We start from the raw sequence: 26,908 nt of genomic DNA on the forward strand, positions 1-26,908 counted from the left end.
AGCATCGCCTTTGACTGCTGTACCACCGTATGGCCTTCTTTCCTTCTTTTTCCTCACACACAAAACTCCAATCCAGAAGCAGGTTGTCTGAGAGTGACTTAGCACCATGTTCCCCACACTCCCTGCTTTAGGCCCTCGGGACTCCTCTCCCTTCAGAGGTACCTTCTCCAACCCTGAGCTTCTGGGAGTTCTACAGCATGAACTGCAGTGCCTTCCCTGGCTATGAGCATAGGTATCGTCTTTCTTTGGTTTCCCGAGTCAGTTCCCCTATGTTCTTCTGTTTTCTTCCTTCCAACATTTTGTTAACTTGGTGGTCTGCTGATAACCCTAGATTGCCTATCATCTTTGCTCCAGCATTTTTTGTCCTCGTGGGTTTATGCCTTTGCTATCATCTTAATGAGTTTCCAGAAGGAACTGAGATATCATCTGCATAAATTGACAGTCTATTTTTAAATAATTTGTCTACTCATGTATTATCTATCTCCCTCACTAGCATATAAATTCTAAGAGATCAGGAATTTGATCTTGTTCACGACGGGCTTCCCGCTATTCAAAATACAGCCTGATGGATTGTAGATGTCCAACATGTGAGTGAATATATGCAGAACTGAATGGTGTCTATGTGGATCTCTTTGGGCAGTGCCTAAAGCCCGATATATGATAACTGTCTTATCCATAATTATGTCAGTCTTGGAGAATTAGATAGTTAAATCAAACTTTATGCTACTCAGAGCCTTGCCTCAGTTTCCATTGTAATATCTGGAACCAGGCTGGAGAGAGCAGAAGACTGATTAAATGTTCCCTGAGTTGTGTTTGTTTGTTTGTTAAGTTGATTTCTTCCATTAAAAGAAGAGATGGAGGGAAAGCAAGTGGCATACCCAAGAGGGTCTTCGCATCATCCCCTGTCTCAGCCAGCTTGGGTCACAGGCATGCGCGTGTGTCCAGTGTGCTCAGAGAGGACCCAGGACACAAAGCCAGGACCTTTCACATGTGTGTCTAGTGGCATTATCACTGTGCCACCATCTGTTCCCCCTGAAATATTTTAGGCTCTAAAATAACAAATTGTGTAGTTCTGCTTAGTTACAAAGTACCCATAAATAATAACTATCTCAAAGGCCCAGGTCTTATAACAGTGATTCTTGTGAAAATGCCCAGTCTTTTCAAATAATAAATTGGTCAATTCATTAGATTAAAAAAAAAAAAGGTAAAGGATGGCTTCTAGTACTGTACATATAGACATTCCAGTTGTGAACTTCTCCTTAAATGTAATTTTCACAATTAAAAACAAAATCACTACATACATTCCAAACTGATTAATAGGACTAACTATAATAGAGAATCTAGTCTTCTTGGGTGGGTACTTTGGCTGAAAAGGTGTTGTTTTTTTCCAAATCAAAAACATTTGATTTCCTATCAGTAGTGGCAGTTCCTATGATCTGTTAGGCAAATATGGGGATTCTATGGTGTATCTTGAGTTGAAGGCAGCCACATAGCAGGTAGGAGAAGGATAGGAACAGAGTGCATGGACCTGAAAAAGCTCATCCTAGGAAGAAAACTTATCCTAGCTACCTAAAGGACAGCTCTAGGTTTAGAAAAGCCTCAAGGGCATATCATGGTTTTCAGTGGCCCTCGGTCCTCCTATGCTTAGGCTATGCTGTTTAAGCTGACAGACAAAACTGTAGGCTTTAACATTTGGGTCCGGCAATATAGAACTCTGATGTTAAGTGAAAGATGACCTATTTTAGATCATAGATCTATTTTTCTACCCCTCTCCATGAATGATGTTGATATGAAAACTAATGCCCATTGATATGATATGAATGAAGACCAAAACATTGAGGTTCTAGTCTTACTTCAAAATCAACTTCACTGAGTAAGTGACCTTGGGCTGAATCTTTCTAGGTCTTTGCTTCCACAACTGAAATGGCAAGGAGTGGAAGATTAGAGGATATTCAGTCTCATTGTATTTTGAAGTCCCTCCCTGTTCTAAAGTTCTGGAATTTGGGAATAATTCAAGAGTAAATGAGGGGAACAAATTACACTGTCACTGACACCTTCTAGTCTTCTGAAAATAATGTTCTTGGGTTAGCAGGTGGTTAAGGCACTGGATCCCATATGGACAACTCCACAATTCACTGGGTCCCAGACCCAGTGGCTTAAAAAACATGCCAGTCTGTGTGCCCCAAATCCTGAGAGGAGAATGGAGAAGAGATTGTGGCATGGCCATCCCCCCTGGTGGGGGGGGGAATTTCTCACTTTCCCTCTCTCTCTCTGTCAAGCACACAAATCCTATGGCAAAAATCTAATGAATAATAATAATATAATAATGTCCTTGGAGGAAGGGCTCAAGAAAGCACCATCATTAAAATTCCACCAGGACCGAGAGTGCAACTGCTGAGGCCTTTTGAGCCATTCTTTCTCTGTTCACTCAGGCCAATGCCTGCCTCGCAGGAATGTACTTTTACTTTCACTTAAATCACCTTTTCCTTTAAAAAAAAAAAATTCTACCAGGACTAATGCCAGTGGACAACTAAGCAGCAGCAATAGCTACTTCCTCACTAAAATGCTGGCATCGCTTGCTACCAATGTTCTTGAGAACTTGATTCAAGAAAGAAAAGCTCTATACCGACCCCATCTGGCATCTGGCAAGTTTGAATGTTCACGTCGCGGGGATCCATTCTTGAGTCAGCTCATTTAGGGAAACATTGTGGTTATGTTACATTTTAAAGGGGAGCAAATTCTAGGTTGTTTCTCTTAAGTATACTATTCCTCCAGCATTTAATTTAAAATAAAAAGATTCTGGTTTGGCTTTTTTTTTTTTTTTTTATGTAAATGCTTGCCTAACTCTGCCCTCATAACACCCACAGAAGACCAAAACCGTAAGCTTGTGAGCCATTTGAGGGAAAATCCACATGGTGAAGAAACGCCTTCCATGTGGTGGAGCAGGTGATGGCTAATTCAGTTACAGGGACTCTTTATGCTACTCAGAGCCATGGATTTTAAACGAGTGCATGGGAATAACCAACTTGCAGCCAGGGAAATAATATGTACATATGCCGCAGAAGCAAGATTTTGTTTTTCATGTATTTCCCTGGAAACTGTCATTCTCAAAAGGAACACCAGGGTTTGGAGAGGCATCCTGGTCCTGGTGCACTACCTCCTCAGAAACTCTCATTAGCCCTTGACATACTGTGGCAAATTAATTGCAGATGAAATCACCTAAAATTTTGACTTCCTTCAGCAATTCTTCACCTTCATGCAGAGTGTTACTTAGAATATTAACACCACCTTGCGGCTCCCAGGTGATGTGTGTTTCTAAATGAGAGAAGGCCATGACTTAATAGAAGATAGAACAGGCTGTTTGTATCCGCGCAGCCCTGTCTTTTACGTGTACTCTTCCGGGCATATGTTGCCTTCATAAACAGGCCAGTACAGAGCCCTATGACAGAGTTCACCAAGTGCCGAATGAGGAGTACATGAGCAGATTCGCTTAAACTCTTTTTCCAGGCAGGTGACTAATATTTTGTCATTTCAAAAAGCATCTTCTCATGGGTTTTCATCACCGTCCTTCCTCGTACCCAGCCTATACCCAACACAAGGTGGATACTTGGCACATATTTGGTAGACGAGTGGATAGAAAGGTGGGTGGGTGAGTAGGTGGATGGATGATGTGGGGAGCCTTCACCTCGTGAACTAGAGAGGTAGCTAGGATCAGTTTACCATTATTGTAACTGTTTGCATATGAGTACACTAAAGTCCTGAGAAGCTAATGGACTTGCTCAGGGTTTTGCATATTGAGTGTTTAGTGTCAGGGTCAGCAGTGTGAGCCTGGTAAGTAAGCGTAAGCTTCGCTTTCTACCATGAGAAGCAGTGTGATACTGAGCTTAAAAACAGGCTTGCAAGTCAGAGAACCTTCGGTTTGGGATCTTGGCTCTTGCTACTTCCCAGCTGCCTGATCCGTGACCAGTCCCTTACCCTCTCTGCTCTTCAGCTTCCTATATGGGACATGGGGGCCGGGAGAGGGTGATGATAAACTGCCACAAGGAGTGGAATGACGCATGTACTGTGATACTGAGCTGAGTACTTGACACAGAGTTGGCACTGGCAGATCTGGCAGGTGGAAGCTGATGCTCTTGTGTTTGCTATCATGCCTTCTTCAGAGGGCAAAGGACTGGGTCTTTAGCTTGCGTTCGGGGAATGGCTGTGCAGTACCCCCAGCCCAAGGCAGGAAAGAAGGAAACGGAGTAGAGAGAATCCATTCACTCAGTTACATTCTCAGAAGTGCCTATATGTGCAGGAGAAATGAGAACATTGGGATGAGCCATTCCATGGGAGGAATGATTGAATTTAGTGTATTTCCTGTCAGAATCAAGCCCTTGGTGAGCAGCCGGCAGCTCCTTTACCTGGACACTGTGGCTTGGCTGTTCATTGGTATTGTAAGGCAGACTTTTTACAATGCGGAGAAGTAATGTGGGGGAAAGAATCTTGTCCAAATGAGCTGAGGTATAAGAAAGAGCTGACCTTTGTAAACACGCTAATAGCATCATAGAAGATTGGCTTTGGGAGGGCTGGGAGACTATCCCCTAGGCCGTGATGCTGTTCCCGTGTTGTGCCATCTGTTTTTGGAACATGGCACACAGTCGGCACTCAACAAACGTCTGATTAGCGAATGGATTCATCAGCTCCAACTCCTTGTACGTAAGAGAAGCCGCGTGTCGCCCAGCCACGTAGTAGGTTCTCAGACTGAATTTCTTAATGTAATGGAGATACTTCGAATAAGGATTCCAATCAATATTGCTTCCAAATATCAGAACAAAGAGAAGGTCTCGAGGAGTGCTGGGCACTGAAATTTAGTGAAAAGGGTGGCGAGTTACATATCCTGACCCACTGGAACATAAACATAAAGTCTGAACATTAAAATGTGTGGGAGGAGAGGAAAGACCAAGTTGAGTCTGAATCAGAGGAAGTAAATAGGCATGGGAAAGTTTGTCAGTAGGTAAAGATTCTGGAAGACCCCACCAGGTGAACATTCTCCTTGGTATGACAGACTCTGATGGAAAAGTCACCTCTTATAAATCTGTAAAACACCATCAAGTATGTAATCAGAGGTTTTTCATGCTACATGGAATAGCTGAACATGCTGCACGAATGTCGTTAGATTCACTAGTACTTTGAGTTGATTTTTCCATTATCAGCGATGGTTTATAGCAGCCTATTCTTCAATGACTAGTAACTAATATTTGATTATACTTTAAAGTTCATAAGACTTATTAGCATACGTGAAATGATTAGATTTTCCCCAGCAACCCCATAACGTAGCCTTCAATTCCTACTAGTGGGGAAAATGAAGACACCAAGGGCCACATGAATTCCAACTCAATTCCCAAATTCTTTGGGCCAGCCCATAAGCTAGTGTTAAGGGAGCTCGATCCCACATGATCACCTGTAGTTCAAATCCCAGCCCCAGCAGCTTGAAACACACCAAGCATGTGTGCGTGTGTAAGCAGAATCTTGATAGAATGGAGAGATGAAGAAGGGATTGTGGCATGACCACACCCTGTTGGGGGTTCTTTCTCCCTCTCCCTTTCTCTCTCTGGCAAGTAAATGCACCCTCTGGCATAGGGAGAGAAAGAGAATGAACGAATACGAGAGAGTGTGAGTGTGTGTGTATGTGCATGTTTTCTTTTCCAAATCCAAAATTCTTACCGTAGTAAGCTGCTTTAATTTTGGTTGATACTACCGCACACCAACAGATCAAGCATAAGCTAGCAGTGGGTGTACGGTCAGTGCACCTTAATCCTGAATGTGTATACAGATACCCTAGGATCTTGTTAAAATACTAATGCTACTAGTTCATAGATCTAGAACGTAGTTTTTTTGCTATTCGTGAATCAGTTATGGTCTCACTGGCTGACTTTCCTGACTGAGTTTCCTCTAGCTGCTTCACATTCAGAGGGGGCCTGCAGGTAACCTCCGATTTTCTCTCTTCCCACTTAGCAAGGGCCAAAAAGGCCACAAGAGGCAGGCACTATTGGGCAGGAGTCAAACATTTGCACAGGAGTCTCTAGATATTTCTGCCCATGTTCTGTTTGGAACTCTGAGGCCAAAATACTGTTTATTTCATCTGGAGAGCAGGGCAAGAGTGATCAAATCCTGGGTGGAAGAGCCTGTGCAGAATTTTACATATGAACTAAAAGCCAACGGGGTATTGGTTGGTGAGAGAAGATTTGAATTTGGTCTTTCAAAGAAACTTAAAAAGTAAATAATAGGCTCATTCTTTAGGGTATATCTTAATAAGACTAGGCAGAAGCAGCAGGTGACTGAGAAAGGTTTAGAATATCCAAGATGGGGGGCAAAGTTTGGAGGCAGGAAGGCAGCCCAGGATGGTGGTTCTCAGCTCTGGCTAGCCATTGAAATCAACAAGGTGGATCTAAAAGTACAAATGCAGACCAGCAGGGGCTGTGCGGGTTAAGGTGGCTGAATACCACATGGCTAACTAAGCGATTCAAGTCCTGGACTCAGGGGCTTGGAAAACACCAGGTGCGTATGCATGCCCCAAATCCCAAGAGGATAATGAGGAAAAAAGGATTGCAGTTTGGTTATACCCCGCCCCTGGAGGGGGAGGGGTGCTTTCTCACTTTTTCCCTCTCTCCAGGGAGCACACACTCCCTATAGCAAAACTATAAATGAATGAGTGAATGAATGTTTGAATTCTCTGACCCCATTGTAAGGCCTGAGCACCAAGATTTTTTAAAAAGCCTCTAAGGAGGTTAAATATACAAAGTTGAGAACCACTGATGTCAGAGAAAAATGTGTGTCACAGGATGGGAGGTAGAAGGAAGAATTTGTATCAATCTATATATGTATAGTCAGTTCTTATTCAAAGCTGGAATGCTCTATAAAGTGAACACTGAACTGGCCAACACTGAACAGTTGCTCCCAGGGAAAATACAGGGTTAGGTTTCTGTGAGCTTCTGGTCACATTTTTGTCAGCTAATCATTACATAATGCCTTTTTGTCAACCAAACATTACAAAATGTTGCTTTATGTGTTTGTATAAAGATTCTTTACTGTATAAAATTTTTTTTAAGAATTATTTAACTTAATTTTTTGTATTCTTCAGTTTGACTATAGAAAAAAAGAAAGGGAGAATGAGAAAACAAGTCGCGAGGTCTGGGACTTGAACCATAGTCAACCATGTGGGACTCCAATGCCCTAACTACCACACCACCTGCCAACCCATAATTGCCAGAGGCACATGTGCTTACCAGAGAGAGAAAAAGAGAGAGGGATTGGGGGGGGAGTACTGCCCCAGTGGGTCACACCACAATTCCTTCTTGTCCGTTTCTCCATCTGGTAGGGATTTGGGGTATGCACACAAACCCAGCATGTTTTTCAATCCACTGGGGCTGAGATTTGATCATGGTTGGCCATGTGGCATCTAGTCCTCTTAACCACCATGCTTCGGGGCCAGCCCTTTCATGTATACTACTGATTGATTAAGGTTGAGCTTACAAACAAAAACACTGTAACTTATGCCTGAAAGAAGGTTATCCAGGATATTGCAGCCGTCTTGCAGTTGGGAATACTAGGCAGCACTTATACATGAAGCTTGGCAGCCATTTTAAACAATCGCCAACGAAAAGCACAAAGGTAAAAAACATGGCACTACGTGGTCCACCGTGCCCATGTTCACAGGATGTCAGCTAGGAGCATGAATGTAAGTTGGCTAAAATTTTCACCACCTCTGTATATGCAAATGACCAAGAAGATGCAGCGAGTATTGATGTGTGGGTTACAAGGACACTTCAGCAAGTAGAGGAATTCAGGAATATGGAATCCCTGAACCCTGCGAGTCCATGGTGTAGGAGGCAGGGAGTTGATGAAGGCGCACCCTGCACAGTCTGTATGAAAGGGGAAGAGAGACCTGGCCATGGACGAGGAGCCAAGGGAGTGCACCCTCTGGATCTGAGCTGGCATTCTGGGTCCAGCCCAGCCCTCTGGATTTCCTGCATGGCCTGGTGTTCGCTGCCAGTGGCCGAGGCTTCAGCAGCCCTTTCCGTCTCATGTCTAATAAGAAATGAATGGTGTTCAGTTCCTGTCCTTAAAACTGGAACAGTCCTGGCGCTGAATTATGCCGAGAACCCCGAGCTTGCCCTGTCTCTGGAGTCTTTTATTGCAGGACTGATTTATAATACCCCAGTAGATGAGTGGAGAGCAATTACGTAAACGCTGTTTCTCTGGGGTAGAGAAGAACGGTATGGTCTAAATGAAAAATGCAGTGCCAAGTCAAAAATTCAAATCGTTATGTGTAATTACAGACCACAGTAAATCAATTTAACAAACACAGTACCAATCTCACCATGTTCCAACGCCTACAGGGTCAGGGTGTGACAGTTCAGAATTCAGGAAGAGGCTGAAGGTGAAGTGACAGCAAGACTTTGAGACTTGGACTGTGAGAAGCCTCAGTAGCTTGTCTGTTCACATGGTGATTCCATCCAATGTAATTAAGAAGCCAGGAGAGCCTAAACCATCCAATTTCTCTTAATTAACAACAACAAATAAAATCATGTAATTAGCAGTGTAAGTTCAACTTGTGGGTTTGGGTTTTCATTTCTTTTTTGAATGGTCATTTATGTGTATTGTTACATTTGACATTTAGATCGATGCTTTAATGAAAATAAAAACTAGTTCCCTCATCAGTAAATTGCCCGGCTAGTTGCCATGCTGAGAATCTTCCATGCATTCTCTTATCAAGGAGCTAAATAAGTTAAGAATTAGTCAAGACTATTTAATACATTTCTAAACATTTATATCCCTTCTCCTAACACTAGAAAGAAAAGAAAAAAGGATGTTGTTTGATCAAGGCCAAGTTCAGGGCGTCATGCACAGAGATCCTACTGCCAGGCACGCATTTGGCCTCTGAATTGAAGCCCTGTAGGTAGTAATTCTATTAGCGTCCTCTGAGGATGCCCATTCTTGCCTAATCAGTGCCATTTTAAGAGCCACTTTTCCTGTTATCTGGGAGCCTTGAAGCCCCAGTGGCAGAGAAAACTCGTGGTCCTGCATTAAGACAGGAGGTAGTAAGACAAGGCTTTAAAAAACCTTTTGTTAGCTCCTTTCACGTGACTGACCTGCTCCTTCTCTTCACAAGTGTGGCTGGTGGTGCAAACGTGTAAAAGGGATTCCCCAGTGATCTGTCCAGGTTCTCTGCCCATGACCTTGAAAACAATACTCTCAGTGGGTCCTGGTTGCTCGATCATGAAATCCTGGCTATTTGCAGTTCCAAAGTTGGATGGCCTTGCTGCTTCCAAACTCAGTAGCAGCCTGGGGTTGTAAAGACAGCACGAATGTTGCATCAACCTAAGAAGGTTCTTTCTGGATAAGCCTCCGAGCTGATGTAACAGCAGTTACATTTGGGAGTTATCTTTTAAGAACGGGGTAGGAAGGAAGTCTTGTCATCAAACATCTGTCTTTCTGAGTTTCTCTACTCTCTCTCTTCCCTAAGCACAGGGACTGGAGCGTTTTTACAGCCACATTGGAAAACTTGAAATACCTGCTTCAGTTCACTCCTGGCCGCTTGCTCAACTCCATTGTTTTCTTTGGTGCCATAAACAAAATAAATCAAATTCTGTAGTTCTGTGTAAACTGACTTCTGGACGTTGCTTCTCTCTGTGTGTGGGTAGAAATTCACAGACAAACCAAAGGGTTACATACATGTAGATACAACTCTAGATCCCAAAACAAACAAGGCAGGAAAGTAGGGGTTAATCCAATGTGCAAGAAACTTAGAAACAACCGTGGCTGAAGGCTCCTATAGTCACTTGAATTGGCCTTCTGCCATGTCACCTGACTTCCGAAGTTGATTTGGTTTTGACAGAATCGAATGAGAGGATTTGGGCAGTGTCCTTTCAAGAGGACTACTTGATTTGAAGTTAAAATTGTGAATAAGATTCTGTTGATTGCTATAAAAAGTATACATTGGCTCCTTTCTAAATTAGTTCATAAATAATGCCAAAGTCAAGTCAAGCAGCAGTGATCTGAAATAGATTCTCTACTGGATGACACCCAGTTTTGCCATTATGAAAACTGACAAAAGAGGACAAATGAAATATACTAAAGATGAAGGTGGTAATAAAAGCCTGCCAGAAACATTCTAACTTATTTCTTAAAAGCCCAAATGTTTAAGTGATAATGTGAAGGCAGAAACATACATCTTGGCCGTCTGTAGAGGTACAGACGCTGACACCAGTGAGGAGGACTCCCACAGTGGAAAGCCTTTCTGGGTCTGCTTCCCTGCATCCAGTACTTTCATTTGAATACGGAACGGACAGGAGATGTAATGGAGAAAGAGAGATGTAGCTGTGTGTGTTTGTCAAGCTTGTCATGATTTTCTTTGGGACTTTCCCTGACTCTGAGCCCCGTTTGTTTTGTTTTGCATAGGCAAGCGTGCCCTTTCTCTGCACAGAAAGCGTGCGGCTTCTCTGGGCTGGTCGGGAACATGCCGTCCACCAGCTGCCTCTTTGCTTTGTAGCATGTTCTCTTCTCCTGGAATGAGGTGGAGCCTGAAGCCCATTTGGGGGAGTCATCTTCTGGTGTCCAGATGTTCTGAGCACTGGTTTTCCAAATCTTTGGACAAGAAGAGAGAGCGAGCATGCCGAGTGGAGGCTTTTAACCTTCCAGATTTGCTTTGAACCTGTTCCCTGAAGCAGTGTCAGCAGAGCATGTTAATTTTAACCTTAGTAATTAATATTCCTGACTCTTCCTCCCTCCACCACTCTACTTACACAAATCTGTACGTGACCATAAATGTGACTGGTGTTATTTTTTTTGCATGATGTCACTGATCAAACACTCTGGTTTTGTTGTTTTCAAAATGTATTCTTGTAGTATTATTAATGTTTTCTTCCCCAAAGATTCCTACCACAGGGCCTCAGATTACTGGTTGTGGCACGACAAAAAATCAACTAAAGAAGAGGAACCAGGGGCTAATGTCACCTCACCACTGCGCCTTGTTTAAAATGTTGGCATTTGGGTTTTTGCTTTTTTTTTTTTTTTTTAAACCAAGTGTTTGGAATTATTCATACAAAGAGCAGAACTCCACTCTTTGAAAACTGAGAGCCTTTCGTCATAGTTCTTCAATGCTCTAAACCAGTGTTCTCAGAAGGAATTTGCAGGATGAAACCTGTAGGCCTAAACTAAGAGAACAGACAGAAACACTCCCCCCACACCCAATTCCTTTGAAACAATTCCTTTTTTGTAGCTGGCAGTAGCTGAGCTTTTCCATCTTTAACCTCAAAAGTATCAAACCATCTCCTGCAGCACAACTTAAGAATTATCTGTGGTGGACCCTTATGTTGGCTGTTGTAACAACAAAGGTGCTACTGTTATTTCTGAATTTCTTTTAGGAGTACATCTCGGAAATACTGTTAAAGTACACCATTAGCAGTGTATCAGGAGGAGACTGCCCTGCTTTGTCATAACTATGCAAACACATAGCCCTATGTCACCTGAGTCGTAGGAACTGGCCAGGACCTTCTAACTCAGGAAGGAAATTCTAAGTTAATATTTTTAAATAGGCAAACGCTTGGTCCTGTCATTCTACCTTTTAAAATCCCTAAACTAGAATGACTGGTTTTTATAAAGTTTAATTGTGCTAGCTCTTGGATTGAATTCTATCACAAGAGCATCTAGAAATTTGAAAATTTAACAAAGCGTATGTTTTTCTGTGAGAAAGGCAGCTTCTTGAATTAAAAATGAAGAGACTAGTGTAGGAAGAAAAGAGATTAAAGTTACAGATCACCTCTCTATGGCTAGGCATGATCATTGAGCATGATCAGGACACAGAACCCAGCCTTGGATTGAAAACATAGGTTATCTGACTTTACAAAAGAAGGTAATATTAGCGACATGGGAAGTTGGAATGCTCTGGACTAGACGGTGGCCCAGCGGTAGCAAATGCTCTGTGATGCTCGATCTACATGGGAAGGTTCTGGGTTTGTGTCCCAACGCCTTCTTGCCCATGCAGGGCTTGTGTGCCCATGATCCAGGCTAGGGATGGATTGTGGTGTGGAGTCCCTGTTGTGGGTGACTGTCTTTATCCTGAATGAAATAAAATAGAGCTAAAAAAAAATAATAATGCCCTTATTCAGGAGGAAGTCAAATTTCTGACAGCTTCAGCAGTCTGGAGCCTAGACTCTAGAGCAAAATGCTAATCCTAAAAATAGAAATACGTCGTGGTAGCAACGAGAAGTAATGGTTGGCCTGAATTTGAGGAGATAGTGTAGCTGTGAGTTCCCGAGACTACCTGTGCTGTCCATGGGAGCCTCACTCAGCAGAGACAGCAAGGACCCAGAGGACATCTTTGTCTAATGAGACTGCACTAGACCAACAGCACCAAAGAACAATGCGAGTTAATTACGAGGACAAAAACATGGGGTCCCCATTAAAACCACAATTATACTTCAAGCAGTCTAATTTTTAAGAAAGATGAAAAGATCTATGTACTCAGTATAGATCTTCTTTCTTTATATTAATTTACATTATATTGTTTTAATTCTGATATTCTCTACATATAATAACAATGTTTTGTTCTCTAAGAAGGTTTGCTATACATTGAGATATTCAGGTCTTTCCACTAGCCAGGAGCTCATAGTTTCAGCATTATTGAATCACATTACCTTTCAGTTGGCTTACAGATCCAAAATGTTAGGAATCCATGCTCATAACAATATGTTTTAAAGTATATGTTCAGTGTGTAAGTTTAAGGAGGGTAGAGAAGTAAGCCATGTGTTTTTGAAATGCCATTTGTTAGGATGAAGTTCTGATACAAGTTTCGCTGCAGTTACCCGAACAATTTGCTTATGAGGATCACATCTGTCCTTGACAGTGAACCAGGGGAAAAATTGGGCCACCATCCCAAAACTCACTTTATCCACAAACCCAACTATTTCTCATATAAGAAGGCAGATATTTTCATGTTCTTAAAAAAATACGAAATATCCAGGGAACATTTTCCCAAATCTTATTTGAATAATTAAAATCAAGAGGAAGTAAAGATTGATAAAAGAAAATGGGAAAGAAATCTGAATTCTAGGCTTTCAAGAAAATTCTTAAAAGAACAGAATCCAGAGCCCAGTATCGTATTTTCTCCTAAAAAAAAAAGTCAAAAGGAGTCTCATTAAAGATGCTAGGAGGTGGGATCAGCAGGTGGCATAGTGGGTAAGGAGCTGGACTCCTACATGGCCAGCCATGGTTCAAGTCCTGGGCCCACCGGCTTGAAACTCATGCTGGGCACCAGTACGTATGTGCCCAAAATCTTGAGAGGAGAATGGAGGAGCTGGGATTGTGGTGTGGCCATCCCTCCTAGGGGGTGATTTCTCACTTTCTCTCTCTATCTCTCTGGCAAACATACAAGCCCTATTGCAAAATTTTCTCTTAAAAAAAAAAAAAGAAAGAAAGAAATGCTGGAGGTGAAAAATAAATCATCAGGTTGGGTGAGGTCAGAAAAGCTGGCTGGCCCTGAATGGTATGACCAAGTTTATTGCCAGGGTTGAAGATCCTCAGTGCTCCCACCATGCCCCTCCAATCTCTGGCAAGAGTATTTTTAGTTGTTTTCCCCATAGTTCAAGGAAGCATAATCAATACTACTTTTGGTTCCTTTGAACTTATAAATGTTTCAAAAATTAGTGTCCTAATGACATATGTATGAAGACATACACACATACATGAGCACAGACCTCAAATTTTTATAGTGAATGATATCTAAAAATTCAAGCAGTATAGAGTCTGTGTTGTACATATAGTTTTAGTTTCCATTTCCATGAGCAAAAGGGGTTCCATTTTGCTCCCATGGGTAACTTTCAGTATGATTTTCACTAGAATGAATTCATCTTAAAATATGCACTCTCTCTACCCACACTATCGTAAAAGTCACAAATGCAGTATAAATTTAGGACTTCAGTTCTGCTGCTCTTTGCCAATTTCTAACCTACGTTGAGAGTCTTTCCAAGATGGACTTAATTCTGCAGCATTTGAATATTGCTTTTGCAGCCTAAGCCTGAATGAATCTGATAGCCGTTGTCTACCGCACAGCAAGCTACAAGCAAGAACACTCAAAAGCCTCTGGCTAGAGTCATTCTGGGGCAGCTAACACAGGCTGAAAAGCTTCTCAGAAGTCTGTTTTATGGCTCTCCCCCTCCCTACTCGTAGGAGAATACTTTTTTTTTCTTTCCTGAGCATCCTTCTCTCCCTCTACTTGCCACTACAGATGAATTCTTGAAGTTTAACAAATAAAATGGAGCGGGGTGAGGGAGATGAGCCACTATCCATACTAAACCACCTCGTTAATTCCACAACTGTGTCTGTGTGGCCTGTTTACTTGCAGACTTTGCCTGTGGCATTTATTATTTCCTCAGCCACTTAACGCCAAGCAAGTCCTCTAGCAGAAAAGGTAACATCAAAATCAGCCTCTGGTCATCATGCCTACCTACACCTGGAGATTTGTCTTCTCCGTAAGTGGCCCATTGGCAGGTTACCTGTCATCTGCTTCAGTCTCCCTCACACAGGAAGACAAGCCTGGACTACCTCCCTTCCTCTTTTTTTTTTTCTTTTTTCTTCTAGAAACGAGGCATGGGGCCTGCAAGTGGCATGGTGGTTTAGGCAATGGATTCCCACATGGTCTTTGAGTCCCAGCCTGGCAGCTTAAAAAACATGCTGGGCACCTGCATGTGCATGCCAAAAATCCCAGGAGAATGGAGGAAAAGAGATTGTGGCGTGGCCATCTCCCCCAAGGGGTGATTTCTTGCTTTCCTTCTCTATGTCTCTCCTGAAGAGTACCTGCACCCTAAGGCAAAAAACTAAAAAAACAAATGAAAGAAAGAAAAGAAAAAAAGAAACGAGGCATTTGCCCAGCACAGCTTAGTTTTGATTTAGGTGTGCCATTCAACCTGGCTCTAAACCCACCACCCTCTCTTCACCTCAGAAGCTTAATGCCAGACCTTGTGCTTGGTTGCCACAGCAAGTTGATTCCTAAGGAGACATTCCTGAGCTTGGTGGCAGCTGTAGGAATAAGGTGGCAGCCTTTATGGCGTAGAGAGGCTCAGCCCTTGGGTAGGAAGTCATTGGAAAAGGCCCACGTATCTCTGATTTTTATTGGACAGAGGCCGAGGCCATGTTCACGCCATATCCTCTGTGGCTTCAGTTAAAGCTCAGGAAAATGAAGACATGGGTGTCGGTTTCCGTGAGCAAATCCCTGTAAGCCCATTAAGTTAGGTGAACATTTAGTTCCATTCTCAACAGTGGAGTTTGCAGGCACTGACATCTTCCCTAAAGATGCCCTTCAGGAGGGAAGACAGCATGGATTTTAAGAAAATTGTATGTGGCTTCAAAGAAGCAAATTGTCTCCATCCAGCAATGGAATTCAACTGCTGCATATGTATTATGTTGTTCTCAGCATCCAGAGGTGGGAACTTTGGATGTAGCCAGTCGCGTGTAGCTGCTGCTTGTTCCCAGGCAGGAGCCACACGTGGTTATAGAGCAGTGACTGACTCATTGCCTGTCACCGGCCTAGATGCCGATGGCCCCACCAGCTCTGGGCTATGTGCCGCTCTTCGGCAAGACCTCTTTCTGTGGTTTCAGGTTCCCTCTCATCTTGCCTGTGCACAGGAACCCTCCTTTACACTTGGGGTTCACAGGACCTGTACCATTCAAAACCTCCATCAGATATTTTTAAATGGCTGCAGAGGCATCTAAGCTGGAATTTCCCAGCATTCGGGCAACCCTAAACAAGTCTGCCCACTTTTATATAAATATTTAGACAGGCATGAAATGGATTTTTCTGGATGTCTGACTTTTCTTCCTATGGGCTTTTCTCCTCACTTTTGCTGCTTCCTTTTTATTTATTTATTTTTCTTTCTCTGTTGTTGTTGTTGTTATTTCTTTTTCTTTTCCTCTTGCTCATTTCGATCCAACCAGGTAGCAATTTATTTTCCAGGGAGCCTTTTAAAATGCTTTCTCCTTCATATATGTAGTGAAAACACACACTGTTTCAGCCTGTTAGAATCTATTTCTTTTTTTAAACAGTGTCCCCTTTGCATATTTTTAAGTTAGATAATAATTCCTTGCCTTTAATAAAATCAACCCAAATAGAAATTTCTGCATATGCTAAACATGCACATTTTCCCTTTTCCTCATTAATAAAGCCGTTTCCAGCCCTCCTACTTGTCCTTCCTTCACACACAAGGTTGCCCTTCTGGCCACTTGAGGTCTTATGGAAACGTCTGCCATAGAGACACAATGCCCATTGATTCAGGGCTTGCCTTCTACCAGCGGACCATCCACAGCCCACCTATACCATTGCTGCCCCAAGCCCACTTTCGGGAAACACCCAGCCTTTTGGGTTTGGGGTTTGGTCTTCATCTTTTTAAGTAATCTGCTGCTCAGGGCTCTATATGAATGTTTCTCAGAGATGCACTTGAACAAAAAGCTCAGGACCTGTCACCATTGGGATGTCTCGGCTGCTTATTGAAAAAAACAGATTAACTCCAGCAAAGAAATACTAGTCTTGACTTGGGAGAGCAAACACTTCATTGGAGGGATAGAGCCTGAGATGGAATTTAATGGCTTCCCTGAAAAATGTTTAAAAATGCATGTGGCTCAATTCCAGCAGCAGTCAAAATAAACTGGACTGTCAGGAACTGGTGCTGAGAGAATGTTATGAATAGGCTTATTTTGTAAAGTTGTCACTTTACACACCCAGAAAAACCAACCGAAGGGAACTCAGCTCCCTCAGCGTTGATTTTGGTTAAATCCCCCCCTTGAATGAATGACCTCAATTTAATTTGGCTAGTTATGTGAGTGTTGTTGGATTTTCCTCGTTTTCTGGAAAAGAAATTAAACACGGGGTCTCTACAGATGTTACCCACCATGTGGAAGGGCTGAACATGCTGGTAAAAACCATTCATCCCCAGCTTGCTGAGGGTGCCCCACTGGCTTCTCAATGAAAGCCTTGTTACCTGGAAGTGTTTGCAATAGAAAGTTTGGCATTAACCTGTGAGGCCCAGGGGAAGAATACGTCCTTTCACACCCAGCTGCCTGTGCCCATACCCTGGGGTCGTGTTAGTCCTGGGGCCCCTTCTAGAGCCTGTCCCACCCCTCAGAGGTGATCGTCCCCCTGATTCCTGGTTGGGAGGACTAGTTCACCTTCTTCTAGTTCAGCCCCATGAAGATCCTAAATGGTGCCCAGCCTGCCTTGCCCTTCAAGCAATCCTCCCTAACAACAGGGGTAATGTCAGATTTTGTGTTTAAAAACAAATCATCCAGCACATATCTTTTCCCTTTTGGCAGTTGGCCACTTGGCCAGCCTGGCCTGTTTCAATGGGCCCACTGCTATAAATCCTGATTTCTAGACTTCGAGCTGAAACCAGATCCAGAACCACCGAGGCCAAGGCCAGATGTGGGCACTGCAGGCTGAGCCTCCTTGGAGAAACCCAGCCCACCGAGAGGTATAGCCAGCCTCCTTCTAACCACCTGAGGGAAGACCATGCCAGGCCTATATTCAGCCTGTGGCAACCACGGATGGAGTTCTAAGACAGTTAGCAGAATCTCTCAGGGTTAAGAGGTATTGTGGGTTCTGCATCCCAGGCTAAAGGGGGGGGAATAACCTATTTCATTTTATTTTTTTTTTCCAGTTCTCTCAGGCCAGGCACACCACAGCCCTTTGAAACGATCTGTGTCCCTTACCCCACCCATGAATGTGCCAAACCAGCCTCTAGGACATGGATGGATGTCTCATGAGGACTTACGAGCTAGAGGACCCCAGTGCCTCCCATCCGATCATGCCCCCCTGTCTCCACAAAGCAGTGTAGCCTCTTCAGGAAGTGGTGGGAGTGAACACTTAGAAGATCAGACCACTGCTCGTAACACATTCCAAGAAGAAGGTAGTGGTATGAAAGGTGAGTGACTAAATGAGAAACCACGGGCGCAGACCCTCCCTGTATGCGGAGTCCCAAGGGTAAAAGGAGAGGTAGTCAGTGAGAGAAGGCACCCACTCCTCCACCCCAGGCTTATGCCTCTGCTTCATCCCTTCCAGAACTCCAGGGTCGACCATGGCAGGAAGGACTTAGACTCCCTAGATGCTGCTTCCAGTGCTTCTTGCCAAAACCTGGGAAACTGGAAACAGAGCAAGAGAGGTCACCTCTCTGTTGTTTGTTGCTGTTGTCGTTGTTTTCCCCCGGTGCACTGACTTGCAGACAATTAAGTGAGAACCAGCTCCCAGCCACGGGGCCTGCTGTCTGTAAAATGCTGGACATCTCCTCCGTCTGTCTTGTTGCTGTAGCCAGGGGCCTGTCGATAGTACAGAAAAACCACAAGATCTTTTTTTTTTTTCCTTTTAAAATCTCTCTTAATGCAGAATTGCAGTGGTGCTACCTTACTCTCTCCTTTTTTCTTTGATATCCAAAGAAACCTTTGAACCCTTTTCTTTGCATCTGTCTAAGGGACATGAAAATACCACTGAGAATCTCTGATTTAAGCCTGATCTGTTAAGCCTGATGACAGAGTGACATGTAGGTGATAGAGGCCTTTTGTGCAGCCTAAATAAATTGTTCCCACATTGCCCCGTAAATCTACCCTCTCCCAGAGATACTCATCAGGAGGTAGAGACTTCCAAATTGCCTGTGATAGGTTCAAAGAGGATTCGTGCATTCTATATTTTTAGACTCCAGTGTTCAAGGGCTGGGAAGTCCTCAGGGAAAGCTGCTCATCAGAGACACACTAATAGCAGTTTAGACGGGGAAACAATAACCAGTCTTGCTTCGGGGATACAGTGCTGAGAGGAGGCTCTAACAGGCCCCGCTTTGCTGGCATTAATAGTCCTGAGGTTTTGCTGTTTCTAATCTTTCTTTGGAAAAAATCAGAGCTGACATAAGAGGCTCTGTATGGGGCCCCCTGACCCGCAGAAGCCTGGCACGGAAAGCATGCCACAACTGCCCCATTGCCAGGAAGAGAGCACCCGGCTGTCGACTCGAGGAGTGGGGCTGACGCGAAGCTGCCTGCCTGGCGCATATCTCGAGTCTCCCACTCAGCTGCTCAGGCCCGTGCCTTGCCGTCCCACCCCATCCGTGATGGCTGTGCTGAGAGCCCAGAGTGAGTGAGATGTGTTGTTCTCTAATGATACTGATGGGTCTTCAAAGGTAGTTCATAGGCAGCACACAGTGGGCCATTTTGGCCCGGAGGGAGTTGTCCTCTTGCCTTTTTCAGGGTTTTTGGGGACTGGGTCATAATTTTGCTGCATGGTTCAACTATGGGTCATAGTTTATGCTGCGTGGTTTCATGTTCAAGCAGGTGAGGCCAGGTGATGGTGGGTGTCAGGTGGGGCACAACCATGTCCTACGTAAGTAAGCCTGGCCTGGCCCCCATCACGGGGCATTGGCATACCCAGGGCACCAAGGGAAGCTGAGCAGCATTGACTTTGACTTCTTTCCAGGGGAAGGGCAGTACCTGGCGGATTGTTTCCAAGAAGCATATGGAAACACTCTAGTTAGGACTGAGGAGGAGGCATTGGCCTTAGTGTTAAAGGGCAAGGAGGATCATGGGAAAGGCCTCTCCCAGGATACAGCTCTCTCTCAGAGAGAAATGCTGATTGCTCTGTCTGGCTTTGAGGTGTTTGGTCTTCTTCCTTTCTTTCTTCTGTTTACTTTCTTTCCTTTGTTTTCTTTCTTTCCTTATTTATTCATTTATTTGTGTTTTGTTTTGTTTTGTTTTGTTTGAGACCCTGTGCTTGCCTTAGACATTCTCCCAAAACAAAGGTGGGTTCATTGTGTACCTACAATTTGAAGTGAAAAAATAATAAAAGCAGGTTCTTAAAAATAAACGAGGGAAAAATTGAATACAAAATATTCCAAAGTTCCAGGAATGTGCTCTATATAAACTTACTTGGTTTCTTTCTTTAGAATTGGTAAGGACTATCTTCTCAGAGCTTATTCAGTCAGAAAATAACACAGACAAGATCTCACGTCCAGAATTTTCCTCTTAGGCTAATGGGTGTGGTCAGAAGACAAGATATTTGGTGACGGGGTGAAGCAAAGGATCATCTTCCATGTATTTCCACCTTCTGCTCGCTATTGAACTTTGCTTCTCCAGAGGAATTGGATTGGGATTCAAAATACAAAGTCAGCAAATTAAATGGCAAAAAAAAAAAAAAAACATTTTAAGGAAGGAACATTATAGATCAGGAAGGATTCTCTTTGTGGGAAAAGAACCAACTGACAGATCAAACAGTACAAATGTCTACACCCTCAAACACTAGCATTCCAAAGTGTCATGGCCCAGTGTTTATTAACCCCAAATGTCCCTCCCCCAGTCCTGCTGCATGATGGCCATGGTTAAGGACTCTTCTGTCATCGAAGCCATCCAACATGGTCCCCTAAGAGAGCTCCCAAGAGGCAGCTCTTAACATAACCATCCCAAGGTTCATCGTCTGATCTCTAAGAGCAGACCTTGGTCCAATTTCCAAATTAATTCACACTTTTTGAGAAATGAAATATGAAACCAGGCAAAGTGCTTCTAAAAAGAGCTCGCTCTTCCTCAGGGATAGACTTTTTCTCTCTGTGACCCAGGCACACGCTCGGGCCTTTGAATCGTGTCTAAATGTCTTCCTCTTACTGCCATTTTTCTCGTTTTTAAGCACTCAGTGTGTAAGAACAATAAGGAATCTGTCGTAAACAGAACAGTTCCTGAATCTACAGGGAAGACATGCTGCCCTCACCTCGCACCTCAGGAAAAGAATAACGAGTCACCACAATGAACCCGGGTGGTTTAGTACGAATCCATCTGTCGGCCAAGAACTGTGCATACCTGCTGAAACACTGCTGCTCATCCATTCCTTCTTTTTCACCTGGAGAGACCAGCCAGGTGTGACTATAGATCGTCCCTTAGGGATGTGCCTCCTGAGTCAAAGGTGTGGAATAAACCTCGTGGCCTAGCATTCTTATTTTTTCTTTGATTTTCCACACACATTGATCTAGTCTTTTTATCTTTGTCCTGGTGTCAGCACTCTCTGCCAGAGATGGTCACCCAGTTCTCTCCCAAGCAGATCAACTCGTGCGCTCAAAAGATTAACATCATCTGCCAGGGTTGACTTGTTTTTCCTTTTATGGTAAATACCATCCTGGTGGTTGAAGTCAGCTTCGAAGCACAGACTGACCGTGTCCCTTGGGGTAGGGATCTCAGGCTGAAGAAAGAATGGGATCAGCTACTCAACTTGAAATTAACCCACAAGAAATGGGAAGCTGAACTGGGGTATGAAATTTTTCCCCTTTACCATTTCCTGTGGAGGTCACTTGGTTACACACATTTGAACCAACTATACTGGTTGTGCTTTCTAAATTCACCTTACTCTTGTTTTCTTCAAAACAAAACAAAACAAAACTTCACTGTCACTTATTCCAGGGAAAAGATTCTTAATTCTTAGTCTGTACTTGATGGTAATATCCTTTTTTCCCCCTGAGCAACATGAGTGGAATGTGTGCTCTTACCTCTTCTCTAGAGCAGAGCTGTCAGGTGGCCAAGGAGGATGGGGGTTGGGGGAGCATTACCATAATTTCCTAGAAGGAAGAGAAAATATAGAAGAGAAGAAGTCAATTGGTGAAAAAAGTACTTTCGGCCCCCACATTAGCAGCCATGCCCTTAAAGAAGAGGTATAAACCCCCAACATTTAGAAAACTTATAACGACTTACCAAATGCCAGGGCTGTCGACAGTGATGTGGCTGTGTTGTATGGGAGCAAAGAGAAAGAATGAATGACTGATTCACAAGTTTTGCTTTTGTCCTCTTCAAGTCAGTTGACTTTTTTGAGGTTCTGCTGAGATAAACTCTGTACTAAGTAGCTCCTGGGAAGACAGAGGTGAGATACTGCTTCTGCCTCAAGGGACTCTTGGTCACATAAGCCTCAGACAAGTACCTGATGCAGGTGCACGCTGTGAAAATATGTTGTCTCAGAGACTTGCCCTGAGTTTGGCAGGCACCAAGAAGGGCCCAAAGTCAAAGCAGAGGGAAGGAAGATGAGGAAAGTTCCTGGAGGAGAAAATACCTGGACCTGAGTCTCTAAGTATGATTAAGGGCAGCCAAATAGGAGGTGAAGACGGCATTATCTGCAGAGAGAACTGCGTGCATGAAGGCATGGTGATGAGAGGGCTTGACCAAGGAGACTCTGCCTTATGCATTTGGGGGAGAGGTCTGGAAAAGGAAAAGCCAGACCTTAGGTCTTGCAAAGGATTTCATCTTTTACCCTGAACCTACTGGAGAAATTTCTGTAGCAGGAGGACCTGCTTAGATTTGCATATTAGAAACAGGGCCCTTGCCGCATTGTGGAGGCTATATTAAAATACGGAGGGGATGTGGGGTTCTGGATTTGAAGGCCAGTGGAGAGATAGGAGAATAGATTGGTAATTGAAGAAGAAAATGGAGTTGGACCAAAGAAAGCAGCTGTAAGAATGGAGACGAAGGCATGTGTTCATGGGGTCTTTGTGAGATACACTTGAGTGGATTAGGTTAGCTAAGTGAGTTAGACAGTGATGGAGTGGGAGGAATTCAGGATGATGGCCAGATTTCTCCCTGGGACATCAAGAAAGATCACGGTATCATCTATAGCAACGCAGGTATGAAGGGAGACTTGAAAGAGTTCGTGGAAGTGCAAATTATAGAAAAACTATGCATGGATTTCACTTTTGCACCAAAGTAAACTCATACTTTTATCCCATTTTTCATACGTTTTTTGGATTTAATTTTGCCAGGGGACATATGCACTTGCCAGAGAGTGAGCAAGAGAAAACTCCCCCTTCCTGTGGAGCACAATCACACCACAATCCCTTCTCCTTCATATCGCCTTCCTTTTGGGATTTTTGGGCACACACACACATGTGCCTACCATGTTTTTCAGGCCATTGGATGTAGAACTCAAACCACACAGTTGGCCCTAGGGGACTCAGCCCCCTTAACCACCAGCCACCAGCTGGCCCCACATGTGTTTTTTTTTTTTGGGTTATTTTTTTTTGGAGGGGGTGGTGTTTTGCTATAGGGCACATGCACTCGCCAGAGAGACAGAAAGTGAGAAATCACTCCCCGGGGGGATGGCCATGGTGCAATCCCTTCTCCTCCATTCTCCTCTCAAGATCTTGGGTACACACACACACACACACACACACACACGCCCGGTGTGAGTTTAAGCCACCAGGTCTGGAACTCGAACCGAAGTCGACCACATGGGAATCCGGTGACATAGCCTTACACCAACTGCTGATCCCCTCACGTGTGTTTTGAATCCCTTCATGTAGGAGGAGAAACAGAGTGAGGTTCCATGAGCATAGGGAGTGTGGGAGCCTGTTGATCATTGCAGTGAAGGTGTGCAAACCCTGCATGGCCCTGCAGTTCACTGTGCTCTTCCTGGCCCAACCTCCCTAGGAGCCCTGGCTTCCTCTCCTCATCTGCCCAGTTGTAGCTGTATGCTTACCTGTAACAAAAATTCATCTGGAGGACTCCATTCCAGTTTTCTGGAGAGAAAAGCTAATAGATTTGGGGTCCTAAGAAGCGAGGAGCTCTATGGCTTTCCTATCGTAGTTGCCTGTGTGAGAGGGGTTGAGATTGATGGTCTTTTTCTGTGTATATGAGTTTAGCTTTATTGTTCTAAATTAACAAACGGGAACAGTGAGGATGTGCGGCATTATGTTAGTACAAAAACAAAGAGGTAGTTGAAACTGATGTGTTATCTGTATATAAACATGGAAAAGGTGAAAACAACAACAAAAACCACTTTGTCTCCAGTAACCTTAAAGGAAACAGCAATTAAGAGAGGAGGGTCAAGGCCAGCAGGTGGTGTGGTGGGTAAGGCATGGGATCCCACATGGCCAACTGCACTTTGAGTGCTGGACTTCATGGCTTGAAAATCATGCCAGGTGCATGTGCGTGCATAGGAAGAGAAGGGGTTGTGATGTGGCCATCCTCCCAGGGAGTGATTCTTCACTTTCCCTCTCTTTGTCTCTCTCTAACAAGCACACATGCCTGATGGGGAGGGAAAAAAATAGCGGAGGGCCATTGATTCTGAATATGTTCAGTGTGCCTTTTTAAGGAGTCTCTTAGATGAAACTTTTTTTTCTCCATAGCAAAGGGAATATATTGTCTGTTCTGAAGTAGCTGGTTTGAGATTTTGAATTGTTTTAGAAATGTAGACCTTTGAACAGCTCTGCCTCTCAGAATAAGATTAGAAAAATTATTGAGAGGTGAGATCTCTGTTAAGAAAAATGGATGTTTCAGAAATCTCTGCAAGAAAGGTTCTGAACACAGCATCTCCCAGGGTCATAAAGCGACAGAGTGGGAGTGACACAGCTCCGTGAGTGGCTGGGACACTTTCCAGCATGGCTGTCATTGGAACTAGTCACTAGTCTATGAATGCTGACTTTCTAGCTGTTGTCTTGAATTCGTTTCGCTTATATGGCAGGACGTAAGAAAGGTGCTTCCTTTCCTTTATTCCCGAGTGCCGACCTGTGACCTGCACAGATGGAACCTCATGGGCTTAGACTTGTGCTAACTCTTCCCAGATAGGCCGAGAGTCTGGATGTCCTTGAAATGCAAACCTTTAGGAGTCCCCCATATTCTAAAGATCCTGAGACTTTTAACATCCATTCTTTACCAAGCATGTTTCTTCAGCCGAAGTGCTTTAAGGCCTGGGCAAGCACACAGAGGGCAGCTTTTGCTACGGAACACGCCACTTTTTATTGATGAGAGCAGGCGGCTTGCAGAACAGCACTTAGGCATGCCGTAGGTAATGGAAACCTCACAGAAAACAGTAGTTCCTCTCCTCCTGTCTGAAACTTCAAAGTAGGTGTTTACTCCATTCTAGGCCACCTCTGTGCCTTTTGAGATCCATGTATGTTCCCCACGGGCATGGAGGCCACCATGAACACATCCCAGGATCAAGGAGTGTGCTCAGGTGGGTCCAGTCCCCACAGGATCAGAGATCAAGGCTCACTTGCTCTTTTGCTCTGAGGCTGGAACAGAATCAAGCTGCTTATTCTGCTCTGGCCAGAAATGAAGGCAGGCTTCAGAAATCGTGGTGGTGGTGTTAAACTTCTATTCTTCATTTTTGAAAGGAACATTTGCCCTCTCACTTCGACACTGAAGAGTTGGTACCACCTTACCCCTCAGTTGTTGTTCCTCTTCCCTTCTTCCGAGACCAAGGATGTGGTCATATCCTGGAGAGAGACAGCTTTCTGAGCGTAGCCTGGCTTTCTGTGACAGAGCTGGCCTTCCATCTGCAGGTACCAGACCACCACACATGAGCCTTCTCGTGGCAGGCAAGGCTGTTCATGTCTGCCTCTTCCAGGGATGCCCTGCTCTCCTTCCTTGTGTTGCTTCCCATTTTGGGCCCTTCAGCAATACTGGCCCCATCTAGGGACCAGCGTTTGGCATAATGGCTATGTCACTGGGCTCCCATGTAGTCAACTGTGGTTTGAGTCCTGGACCCGGTGGCTTAAACTCCTGGTGGACACGTGTGCGTGCGTGCCCAAGATCCTGAGAGGAGTGGAGGAGAAGGGATTGCGGTGTGGCCATCCTCCCTGGGGGTGATTTCTCACTTTCTGTCTCTCTGTCTTTCTGTCAAGTGCACATGCCCTGTAGCAAAAACCTCTCCTCTTCCCCCTCCCCCCCCAAAAAATCGGCCCCATCTATCTCTCTTTGAAGCCTCCTTGTATGTTGGCTGGGCATTGCATGGCCTGTTGACCTGTCTGGTGTTTGGAGCCATTCCTGCAGGCGGAAGCAGCCCAGGTGCTACTTGGAGCCCAGCTTCTGTGCAGGCTGTTGTGGACACCACAAAGCCTCTCTGTGGTACATTTATCTACACTCTAAAGGGAACGAGAGACCAGCATGACTTAAAACTGGATACCATTGGTAAACACCAGAAGTTAAATATACAACACATACCAGATGGGTATAGCAGTATTGCCAAAACTGAGAAGGTAAACCAATGTGGACAGCGGAAGATCTAGAAGTAGCTTCACGGAGGGTAGAAACTGTAGCATGGGAGGCCACTGTCAGGCACATGGATGGTGGTGCCTCCTCCTGGAAACCTCCTGTCGGCCTGCTCCTGGTACCCCTTGCCCTAAAAGCCTGCAGCTCCTGAGCTCCACCATGGTCTCGTCTTCTAGCCACACCTCATGCTCTTTGCTTGAGTGATCTTACCACTTCCAATGCCAAAGCAGCCACCAGCAGCTACTGACGAGCAAGTGGTTCTCCAGCACAAACCTTCCTTCCAAGATCTTGACCAGTTGACTTCTCTCCAGGGTGACCCAGCTGATGTAAAATGGAATTCACTGTCTCTCCCTTCTCACCCTGAAGTTGCTCCTCCTTTGTGTTTTCTGTCCCACCAAACTGAAACCAAAGGAGCCACCTTCTTCAACTTCTTAGTCTCACCCCCTGTTCTTCCCTGATCATCAGGTACTGTCAGTTTAGACCCATTTCTTCTTTGTCACCTTCCCAAACCATCTTCAAGGTCTTGAACACAGGTCCTGGTCTCCACTCTCACCGACCTCCAGCTCAGCCTTCATATGACAGACATCATCTTTCTAACACCCTCAGCTGACCGTGCTCCTGCTGGTCAGATTTCAACAGTTTCTCATCGGTCATAAGACGAAGTCTACTCTCCTTATTTCATCATTTCGTATTTCAACCATCTGACCCCCCCCCTTTCTGTTTGCCCTGCTATTCACCCAAGTGGTTGCCCTCCCCTGAATGACCTCTTGACTGATTTGATTCTACTCTGTTTCCTCTTTATGAGATGGCTTCCTCAGCCTCACCTGAGCACTGGACTCACGAGTTGCTTTTCCTTTGAAGCTATCCTTTACCCCCTGTGGCAACC

The 26,908-nt window shown here is 44.4% G+C and overlaps 1 protein-coding gene across 7 annotated transcripts in view; it reads left to right on the top strand.

The window, feature by feature from the left end:
• The window catches only part of SAMD4A (sterile alpha motif domain containing 4A), a 259,702-nt gene that overhangs the window by 177,078 nt on the left and 55,716 nt on the right, over window positions 1-26,908 (top strand). For 5 of the 7 annotated variants that reach the window (XM_027776640.1, XM_014592415.2, XM_027776639.1 and 2 more), the window contains one exon: window positions 17,691-17,954. The exons of the other annotated variants lie outside the window; for them this stretch is intronic. In XM_027776640.1, coding sequence (XP_027632441.1) covers window positions 17,691-17,954 — 264 coding nt within the window. The remainder of the gene's footprint in view (window positions 1-17,690; window positions 17,955-26,908) is intronic. 7 annotated transcript variants of the gene reach the window in all.

Source organism: Tupaia chinensis, unplaced genomic scaffold (assembly GCF_000334495.1).
Source record: "Tupaia chinensis unplaced genomic scaffold, TupChi_1.0 Scaffold000688_1, whole genome shotgun sequence".
Lineage (NCBI taxonomy): Eukaryota > Metazoa > Chordata > Mammalia > Scandentia > Tupaiidae > Tupaia > Tupaia belangeri.